The following is an 11,843-nucleotide window of genomic DNA, read 5'->3' on the forward strand; positions in this document are numbered from 1 at the left end:
AGATCATTACATTGAAATTTTGGATCCGTGGCCAGGCAACTCCCCGGATCTCAATTCAATAGAGGACCTGTAGTCAGTCCTCAAAAGGCGAGTGGACAAGCAGAAGCCCACAAATTGTGATCAACACCGAAAACTAATAAGGCAAGAATGGATCACCACCAGTCAGGATTTGGCCCAGAAGCGTATTGCAGAGGTTATGAAGAACAAGGGTCAACACTGTAAATATTGACTCGTATGTTTTTGCTAATAAAAGCCTTTGCAACTTTGATATGCTTATCATTGTGATATGCTTACTTATATGTTGCTTATCATTGTTTTTCAGTATACCATAGTCATGTGGAAAAATAATCTACAAATACTGAAGCAGCAAACTTTGCAAAACACAAAATTTGTCATGGCCAAAACTTTTGGCCATGACTGTACATTACCATTCCTCTGCAATTTTCATTAGTCATGAAGCTCACAACACTGCTTTGTTAGAACTAAGAAATCGCATTGCTCAGGTTGCTAATTTCACAGGAGACTTGATTGAGTTCTTAATTATGTTTCATTTAAGTGTCAATTCCTAAAATTTGTTTAAAGGAATTAGGGGTGTGCGATTATCTATCATCTGCAATAATATCGTAATTGTTGTTTTAACGATGTGCGATTTGACATTATCGAGTGTTTTGCAAAACCCATTCAAAACACACTGACAGAGTTGCACGCTTACATTACGTGAAGTCTAGACTAGAGTGCGCGCATTTAGTGTGTGTGTGTGTTCTTTCACTGCATGATTCGGTCTAATAAAATGCATTTAGAACGATCACCAAATTCAAGATATGGTGACAGAAAGTGTATATATTTATATCATTTCCTATAGTTAATCAATATCACACAAAGAGTGTCGTTTCTTTATCCAAAAATTATTACAAACGTAGCTTTTTTTTAAATTTATTATTTTTTTATTTTTTTTACAACCGTTCAAAAAACAGGAAGTTAATTAAGAAACGTATGTTTTTGCTCTATTTCGACAACAAAAATAGTTCACAACACAGCCACATCACTGTTTTTCGTCTCTGAGGAACATGAATCATCCATTTAAATGATTCGGTTCAGTCGCAGGGACTCACTTATTAACAGTGACTTGCTGCCACCTACTGGCGGTTTTAATTTCACATTTAAAGTTTATTTTTATTAAATAATTTCAAATAACAGTATTCAACGTTTTATGTTTAATATATCAAAACATTATTCATGCATTTGTAATTGCAGGTTAAATGCATTCATGTTCTGCAATAAACAGTGTGTAAATACATCTAAATGCCACTTCAGATGCAGCTTCTGTGCTTCCTCTGCATTGCAAAGATGAATTTTGATACGGATTTAATTAGCTTGGTAAGAGCCCAAATGTCTTAATATTCTAATTCACTGATTAAATGTAAGAATTTGACTCGAAAGATAATGGACACTTTTAGAAAAATGGCTTTATAAAGGTAAAAATGCCCATAAAAGGTAAAAATCTATTTAAACGTATTGGAAAAGATTAATTTCTATCACTGCTTGAACTGACCGCCACACAGAATATGAATATCAAAAACATTAAGAGTCAGCTGTCCACGGCAGTCCTTAAGATATAAGCACAATAACACACTCAGCAAAATATCATCTAATTATCGTTATCGATTAAAATTCAAGAAAATATCGAGATATGTCTTGTCAATATCGCACACCCCTAAAAGTAATATGAATTGACATAGATGAGAATTATATACACATAGCATCACACAAGCAAGTCTTGATATTATTAATATGGAGTAACTTGCATTTGGCCAGGTAGTACATATATTTCTTCTTTGCCAATGAAATTAGTTCCAAAACATCAAACTTTTTTTCACCAAGCTGCACAAACTGAAAGCTGCACTGGAACAGACTCATTCCATTATTTTCTTCACTATGGAGCGCGGCAGTGACCAACCACTGGCCTTGGTTCCCAAAGTAGTTTTTTTCTTTAATTTTTTTCCATAGATTTTAAAAAAATTGTGAAGCTAAAATTTAAAATAAAGAAATAAAAAACAAAATGCAACAATTTGCTTAAATTGAGTTATGACAACTTCTAATGAAATTGTTCAACCAACAAATTACATTGAGTTAGAGCAACCTAATAATTTGTCACACAAACACATTTCTAAGTTGATTACTCAAAAAATAAATAAATTAAAATAAAATGGATTTGTAAACCTGGAACCAATTTTAGTTCAAATCCACAGCTATAATAGCACATGCTCAATCTAACTTATTTAGCAAGATGTTAAGTAAGATGTTAATTGCGCTCTGGCATTATAGAAAAATATTTGCCTGTAGTGTCAATGTAGTGTTTACCTTAATGTGGTCTGCTTTGCAGCACAATGGTAACCATAAAAACTTCAACATTACAGAAACTCTTACAAATGTCAAACATTACAGCATTAAACACTAACGGGTCTTTTCCTCCACGAAGACACACACACACACACACACACATACACATAAAATAACACTTAATTTCAACATTTACTCTCCTTATCCAATCCTAAGCAAAGCATGCTGGGATCTAGAAATCCACTACCCAATTTCCAAAGTTAACAAGACAATTTGAGTTACTACAACTTAATTTTTGAAGAAATTCAAGCAACGCAGAAATTTGAGTTTGCATTATACATTTATATTAAGTTGATGTAATAATCAATATTATGTCAACATAACTCATCAAAATAATGTTGGCAACTTAAAAGGTTTAATTAAAATATGAATTAAGAATTTTTAACTTGCAACCTTTTATTTAATTTGTGGCAACAGGTCCCCTGAATAATTTTTACAGTGTAACATTTAAGAATGATATTTATGGATGTTACTCATAAATACAAGACCAAGAAGAAATGGAATCAATAGAATGCTTAATATTAAAGAGGAACAAGAAACCGTGAGTGCTCATTTATCTGCCACAAAAGCACAAGCGCTAGTCTATCTGGGTTCACAAAACCATTCAGGCTCAGAGTCAACATGGCAAGTACCACCGTATGTAAAGAGAGACATATGATGACTGCTAAAATGAACCTCCATCTTGCTTCGACACTCCACTACAGGATGTATAGGCCTAGTTGACAGATCATGTGCACTCCACTGACTTCACTCCTATTGGTTGTCGCTCCCGAAAGTTGCTCTTCATTTGCATAAAGTTAAACATCTCTCAACTTGGTCCCGGCACAGGACACACCTACATCCTGTCACCAACAGCCCCTGTTGTGTCGCCGGAAATTGCCAGCTCTCTATTAAAATGAATGGGAATGTGACGCTTTGTCACTACGTGTCGCTGATGGTGTGAATGCAGCTTGAGTGTCAAAGACTCAAACCAGTCCTCTACTAGGTGAATCGCTGCATTTCAAACTTGAATTTAAATCGGCCAGTACTAGAAATCTCTTTCTGATCTGAGCCCTTGGAATCGTCCTAACCTTTCCCACCGTTACGGCACCCCAGGGTGCAAGGCTGTGTACTTAATGGCTTAAAAATGATATTTGAAAAAGATTAATTAAAGAAGACCGTTACACTGCTGTTCAAAAGTTTGGGATCAGTAAGATTTTTTTGATGTGATTTAAAGAAGTAATTTAAAATAATGGTTTTCCATTTTAATATACTTTAAAATTAAATTTATATCTGTGATGCAAAGCTGTGATGCAAAACTATTTCCAATATTGATAATAAATCAGCATTTAAGATTGATTTCTGAAGGATCATATGACACTGAAGACTGGAGTAATGATGCTGATGAAAATACACATTTGCATCATAGGAATAAAATATATTTTAAAGTATATTAAAATAGAAAACCATTATTTTAAATTGCAATAATATTTCACAATATTACTGTTGTTTTTCCCCCTGTATTTCTGATCAAATAAATGCAGCCTTGATGAGCAGAAGAGACTTAAAAAAAAAAAAACATTACAAATCTTACTGATCTCAAACTTTTGAACAGCAGTGTACATACAATACTGCTGATTTAAAGATGTTGATCGTGTTACAAATAAAGTAGTTTGAGAGCAGGGAGACTGACTATCACGTCATTCGGAGTGCTTCGGGAAGGTGCTAAAGGGTCCTTTTGGTGTGAAAGTTGCTCTTCATTTGCATAAAGTTAAACATCTCTCAACTTGGTCCCGGCACAGGACACACCTACATCCTGTCACCAACAGCCCCTGTTGTGTCGCCGGAAATTGCCAGCTCTCTATTAAAATGAATGGGAATGTGACGCTTTGTCACTACGTGTCGCTGATAGTGTGAATGCAGCTTGAGTGTCAAAGACTCAAACCAGTCCTCTACTAGGTGAATTGCTACATTTCAAACTTGAATTTAAATCGGCCAGTACTAGAAATCTCTTTCTGATCTGAGCCCTTGGAATCGTCCTAACCTTTCCCACCGTTACGGCACCCCAGGGTGCAAGGCTGTGTACTTAATGGCTTAAAAATGATATTTGAAAAAGATTAATTAAAGAAGACCGTTACACTGCTGTTCAAAAGTTTGGGATCAGTAAGATTTTTTTTATGTGATTTAAAGAAGTAATTTAAAATAATGGTTTTCCATTTTAATATACTTTAAAATTAAATTTATATCTGTGATGCAAAGCTGTGATGCAAAACTATTTCCAATATTGATAATAAATCAGCATTTAAGATTGATTTCTGAAGGATCATATGACACTGAAGACTGGAGTAATGATGCTGATGAAAATACACATTTGCATCATAGGAATAAAATATATTTTAAAGTATATTAAAATAGAAAACCATTATTTTAAATTGCAATAATATTTCACAATATTACTGTTGTTTTTCCCCCTGTATTTCTGATCAAATAAATGCAGCCTTGATGAGCAGAAGAGACTTAAAAAAAAAACATTACAAATCTTACTGATCTCAAACTTTTGAACAGCAGTGTACATACAATACTGCTGATTTAAAGATGTTGATCGTGTTACAAATAAAGTAGTTTGAGAGCAGGGAGACTGACTATCACGTCATTCGGAGTGCTTCGGGAAGGTGCTAAAGGGTCCTTTTGGTGTGATTTGCTTGTTTTGATTCTCTGATTGGCGGATATTTCTTTGCAGAATCATGGGTAATGTTGTTTTTCACCAGAAAAACTAAACACTTCATTTAATCTATCTGGTAATACAATTGTGATTATTAAAGAGGTCTATCAGATGATAAAACATGGGTCTCTATTAATGCACACAGTATCCTAAAGCATGTGTTGTCAACATTGTTCTAACTTGCGGTCTGATTGCTGATTTAATTACATAATACTAGAGCCAGGAGTGTGGTATGCAGTCCCCCCCCACTTGAGTTCCCTTTTCTTTTCCTTGAGTTTTTATTAAGCAAAGATCTGTTTGGATCAAATATAATAGAAACCATATCAAATTTCTTACCACACCTATTTCTGACTGGAGCGTCACAAGCAGCTGCTGTTGTCTAAAAGGACTGCATCCCTGGATTATTCTGTTACAGATAATCAACAGTCACATGGCTAGAAAGAAACTCTTTGGATGTCTAATCGGAAACTAGCAGTCTGAAATCTGTCTTTCATTTAATCTATACTCTGCCTGAATGTCATTTTGCTGTTTTCTCAGACGTCGTCATGTCTTACGTGGCCTTTTAGTGTTCAGTTAAGCAAGTGGAATGGAAAAGGAGAATAGTTTAGCTGGAATGCCTTCCCACACATTGCACAGACTACTCATATTAAAACTGCACAACATTCATTTAGGTAAAGCTGTCGTTTAGTTCCCCTGAGTGAGTCAAGTGCATTTTTATGACTGCACATGTTGTAACCTAAGATAACAGAGATTCTCTTCCACTTGGTTGTTAGGCCTGGTTGCAGAAGTGGACAGTAACTGTACTGAAGTGTTCATGCATATGTGAGTCACGTCAGATCCCCATCTCGCTAGTTATCCTGTCTGTTCAGAACTGCTCTGGTGTCGAACCAGTTCAGCAAGATGAATGGTCACTTCCTACGCACCCAAACTCACTATATTATCATAAACTTTGATGCTTAAAGTTCATCAATAAATTGAAAAAGAAATCCATATGAACCAAACAGTTGCTTGATATGATCAACAGGTGTTTATGCACATAATTGATCAATGCAAAAAATATAGAGCTCGTCAAATATGGTCAACGGAAGCTCAAACACTTGCTTGACATGCTTGATTCATATTGATAACTTTTGATGTGTTTATGAACTTTCTGAAGCGTCAAAGTTTTGGAAGAATGGACTTTCAGTAGAGGTTTTAAGGTAATGCACATACACATAACTTATAATATACATAACACATAATATAAAGGCTGTCAAATATTTATTGGTTCATGTTCATGAAAAAATTAGAGGCCTAAAAGCACACCTCTCATCACCTGTGGCTATAATGTGACGTATCCATAGCTCCACCCAGGCTGTTCAATTGTAATGGTGGGATTTGGAGGAGTATATTTTATTGACGTCTTCAGCAGACAAAGGCTCCAGTCATTTTGTCAATTACTATCCCTTCCTTAGTGCACTGTATTCAGGGCTTTTGTGTTCTGTAAATGCAACAAGTCCAAGCATCAGTGCATGTGATATACAGACATGCATTAACAGACATTACAATCGACTCTTTGTCTGCATGTATGCTTGGCTCATAACTTGTTGGGGGTCAAAGTTCAGTCCCAGAGACTGAGCAGGAACGCCCAATATACAGTGTGTTCACAGACTGGATAACCATTTGATCTCTTGTGTTCTCAAGACATGTTTAAACAAAGAGTTCTCCATATGATGTTCGATTTTACAGATTTCAATTCCTTGGAATATGGAAACGATTTAGTATTGTGGAATATATCAAAGTACCATGATATTACAGATGTAGTACATAAAGGTTTAAGAGTGAAAGATATAGAGAGTGTTGAAATGAGAGCGCATAACTGTACAGTGGAAATTTACAGGGATTACTGCGTCCCCTGAGTCATTCACTGCAGGGTACCATGCCAGTGTCTGTCCTCTGTGCTGTTCTCCGAGGTCATTCTTTCCCTCCGCAGCCCTCGCTTTCACTCAGTCTTGCCCTTTCTGTTTTTCTCTATGTGTCTGACTGACCAAACACTTGGCCTGTCTCATTTTGAGCTGTGTAATGCATTTCTCTGTCTGTGCAGACACTCGCTCTCAGCACTTATTGAATAAGCACCGCTAACTCTGAAACTGTAGCCACAGAAGACCGCTAACAGCAAATAATAGTAACTCAATGAAGGTATGGTTTAATCTAAAGATATATCAGCTAAAATGTTGATTAGTAAGGTCGGCTACTTCATCTAGGTTTTTTTATTTATTTATTTTCTTTTAGCAGTGGTGCATAACATTTGCTTAAAGGGGTCATATGACGTTGCTAAAAATAACATTATTTTGTGTATTTGGTGTAATGCAATGTGTTTATATGGTTTAAGGTTCAAAAAACACATTATTTTCCAGATACTGTACATTATTGTTTCTCCTCTATGCCCCGCCTTTCTGAAACGTGGTGATTTTTACAAAGCTCATTGTTCTGAAAAGCGAGGTGTGCTCTGATTGGCCAGCTATCCAGTCCGTTGTGATTGGCCGAATACCTCAAGCGTGTGACGGAAATGTTAAACCCCTTACCATATTGTGATGCCTTGTCCCAGCCGGAGCGACGAGACAAAAACATTAAAACCCATTATAAACGAGGCATTTGTTGCATCCAGTGGGGACATAAATACGGATTATAATGACTTGTATTGTCTTTTTGTGCGTTGCGTTGCGTATCGTGCCGCGTAAACATAAAACCATTTGTCTGTATTTGTGATCTGAGAAAGGACAAACAACAAGCTTTACACTGACTGCTCAAAACTTGCGTTAGGTTCAGGAAACAGTCCTTCGTTAAATGCGTTGCACACACACACACACACACACACAAATACTTGGTTTGAACTGTTCTGGAACAGTGTTGTAAATACAACTTAACCACTGATTTCTAGTTGTGTCCTCCTTTGGAAGACCAAACAAAGTAGTTTAGCTTTCAGAATGAAACACACAGCATCTCCACGACATGGCGGCGGCGGGCGGCGGCAACAACAATAAAGTTACGCCTTCTTTCTTTGCGTGAACATTTGGGTGGTGTTATGCAAATCTTCCCACACAGTGACATAGACATGCGTGGATGAGTCTTAACTTTTATAAAGAATATCTTTTTGGTTTTGAGACTTTAGTCTTTGCAACTTTAGGGATCTTATCTATTCACAAATAGCTTATAACACTCCAAAGAGAAAGGAAAACTTGAAATCGCATCATATGACCTCTTTAAACATTCCAATAACTTGACAAACTCAGTTGTCTTCCTTGTTCCATGTTATCAAATGGATTTTCCCTTTTTAACAACAAAAAAAATTCTGTTCATTTTCTCTGTAGGAGAATTGATTTTTAACAATAACTCATAAATAAACATTTAAAGACAAACCTACTCTGAACTACAAGGTTGTAAATTGGTGGTATTTGCTTTTGTTGAAGACATAAGCCTTTATTATTGTTTTGCAGTGGAATTCTTGAAGATAAACTACATTCCATATGATTCTGCGAAGAAATATCCAACAAACAATCAAATCACACAATAAGAACACTAGCGCTAACCAACTCCCATGAAGCACTGCGAACAATGTGTAGTCAGTCTCCCGACACACTCAAACTACTTAAATACACACACACACAAATATATATATATATATATATATATATATATATATATATACACACATACAGTGGATATAGAAAAGAATCACCCCCCTTTAAAATAATCACATTTTGTTGCTTTGTAGCCCGAAATGAAGACGGACACATTTGACTTTCAACTGTGATCAGCTGTGGTCATTTTGATTAGCTCAGCATGAAAAGAGCTTTCCTGGAGCATTTCAGTCCTTGGCAGTGTAACTGAAGCAAACAATCAACTATGGGCACCCATCAAAAAATCTCTGGGATAAAGTTGTGGACGGGCACAAGTCAGGAGATGGATACAAAAACGTTTCAAAGGCTTTATCAATGCCTAGAAGCACAGTGAAGTCTATTATTAAGAAGTGGAAGGTATTTGGTACACCGACCCTCCCTGGATCAGGATGACGCTCCAAACTGGATGAAAGAGTCAGGAGGAAACTGCAGAGAGACTACAAAGAGGCCTACAGCAACTCTGAAGCAGCTGCAGGAAATTATGACAAAGAGTGGTCATTGTGTGCATGTGACAACAATATCACAAATTCTCCACAAATGTGGCTTGTATGGGAGGGTTGCAAGAAAAAAGCACTTGTCAGCATAGAAGGAAAAATGGATGGGGAAAAATACAGTCAAATTCTTTTGCCAGAATGCCAGAAAGTTGTCAATGGGGAGGTTTACTTTTCAACATGATGATGACCCAAAGCACACAGCATTAGCCTAGTCAGAGCCCAGACCCCACTGAAAATCTGTGGAATGACTTGAAGACTACAGTCCACGATCAGTCACCATCAAACAACTTGAGCAGTTCTGTAAAGAAAAGTTGGCAAATATTGCAAAGTCTAGATGTGCTAGAGGTGGGTTCTATAACAACTGTATAAATAGCGCCGTTGCAATCATGAACCATGATTATCTACTTGCTATTGCTAGTCAGAAGCTGCGTCCAAAATCGTATATTAGGTACTTCTGCTAAATAAGTAATTATTTCACAACTGTTAAGTTCTGTATTGTATGAATGTAATCTGGACGTACTGCATCCGTCAAGTTGTCATTGTCATGTGGAGTATACTAGCATATAAAAGCCAACAGATATTAAAACAAAGCCCCAGAACTGTCAGGTGTTGTAGTGGGTCAAACTGTCTTTGATTTCAAACTATAAAATCCATCTAATCAGTCTATCAGTTTGTACCGTATAGAACTTTTTTTTTTGTATTGATTAATTTCTTCTCTCTTTAGATGGCTATGGTGATGGGAACTCTGTTAACCCAGAGTATATTGCCTTTTTTTTGGTGCTTTTCTTCTTCCTGCTGGGGCTTCTGGGTGTCCTTATCTGCCACATCCTGAAGAAGAAGGGGTACCGCTGTACAACTGAGGCAGAGGAAGATGCTGAGCTGGATAAAGAGGACGACGAAGAGGAGAAAGATCCAGAAAAAGGAGGTGAGAGTGTTTTGCTGACATTTGGATAACATTAGATTGCATATACTGACCATGTTTCTTGAAATGGCTGAAGAAGGTCAAACTTCCTCTCAGACAAATTGCACTTCATTATGCAATTCCTGTGAGTTTTATTATGGACAATACAATCAGTCGAAGGACCACTGAAGGTTACAAGTGGATGCGTCATCTCATTCCATGGTGTTTCAAGTGCTTGTGGGATGGTGGATTTAAGCTGACATTTATATTTTATTTATATTCAGGCCACTTGGAAGCAGTTTTGTTTTTCTTGTTTTGAGCCATTCTTTAGGAAGGTGAAGAAATGTCATGGAAAAGAAAGACTCCCAGAAATGTAGCCTCTCCTAACGTACTCGCTATCATGCTTGTCTTATTTTATCTCATTAAAGTTGCTCATCTTCTCGTTGTTTTGACACGCCTGTAATTGTATCTTGAGTATTCACATAATCAGTTTCAGTATCATCATTTATAGATTGGAGAACAGACAATACTTTATACTCCGCTGCTGAGTCGTGTTTCTTCATCATCCTTCCTATCACCGTCTTAGGGAGTTTTTGGGAGTTGGCTATAGCATTAGGCCCTGCCAAAGTCACTTCACGTATGCTAAAGAATACATTTACACTTATACCAGCTATAGGATGAGAAATTCAACTTGACACACCTTGTGGTTCAGAACTGGGCTGGCCACAGCAGTGCAAATTGTATTGTATTGTTCTCGGTGTTCACTTTGCTCACACATTACTGTTTGTAGTCGTTTTTGTCTTTGCGTCATTTAAAACCGTATATTTGTTTATGTGTACTGCTGCTATGGTTGTGTCTAGGGGGCATTTTAGCTCCAGGAAACTCCCGCATTCTCTTATCATCTTATCATGCTCAATTAGTATATAGGATCTACCTCATAATTTTTTCAATTGCAAGTCTATGTTAGTTTGCATGCTTTTCTAGGAATGTTCATGTGGCATTGTCTGAATTCTAGGAAACTTAAAAGTGTGTGTGCGTGCGTGTGTGTGGACTTGTTTAACCTGACACAACCCTCTCTCTTTCACTCTCTCTCCTCCTCTTTTTCTTTGTCTTCAAATCTTTGGATCCACCTAGTGCTGGGCAGTGTACCGGTTCATACTGAATACCGGTGTTTATTTTTGTTATGATATGAATTTTTTAAATACCGCAATACGGGTGTATGTCGCTTAAACAACGTTCGGAACGCGACACTGTTTGAAAGGGGTTCCTATTCACTTTTGCACTGTGGTGAGGGTACAGCTGTATGTGTTACTAAGCGTGAAAGTTCCGAAACTGAAGCTGTAGAACTAATAGAACGTGATGAGACAGAAGAACTCATCCACAATATCCACATTGACCGCCACAAATATCCACCGCCCCCTGCCATCAGCTTCCGTGTCTCACACACACACGAGCGCAACTTTAGCACTAGATTTAGCAACTTTCAGACCCTTTAGCGGCTTTTCTATGGCTTTTTTTCATAGAATATTCATACTGACAAACCTAGCGACTTTTTTAGATAAACCTTAGCTATGGTTCAGTTGGAAGATTTTGCCAGTGCTGTCCCACGAACGCGATGTCTGACTTTCCCGGAGAAGTGTCACCTCTCTCGGCGTCTGTTCTGTGCAGTGAGCGGCAGAGAAGCAGCG

The 11,843-nt window shown here is 37.1% G+C and overlaps 1 protein-coding gene across 1 annotated transcript in view; it reads left to right on the forward strand.

Annotated features, from left to right (window-relative positions):
• LOC107570240 (RELT-like protein 1) overlaps nt 1-11,843 on the forward strand; it is a 22,953-nt gene that overhangs the window by 2,118 nt on the left and 8,992 nt on the right. The window contains exon 2 of the mRNA XM_016256450.1: nt 9,979-10,179. Within this exon, the coding sequence (XP_016111936.1) occupies nt 9,979-10,179 (201 nt within the window). The remainder of the gene's footprint in view (nt 1-9,978; nt 10,180-11,843) is intronic.

This window comes from Sinocyclocheilus grahami, unplaced genomic scaffold (genome assembly GCF_001515645.1).
Source record: "Sinocyclocheilus grahami isolate Dianchi unplaced genomic scaffold, SAMN03320097.WGS_v1.1 scaffold1430.1, whole genome shotgun sequence".
NCBI lineage: Eukaryota > Metazoa > Chordata > Actinopteri > Cypriniformes > Cyprinidae > Sinocyclocheilus > Sinocyclocheilus grahami.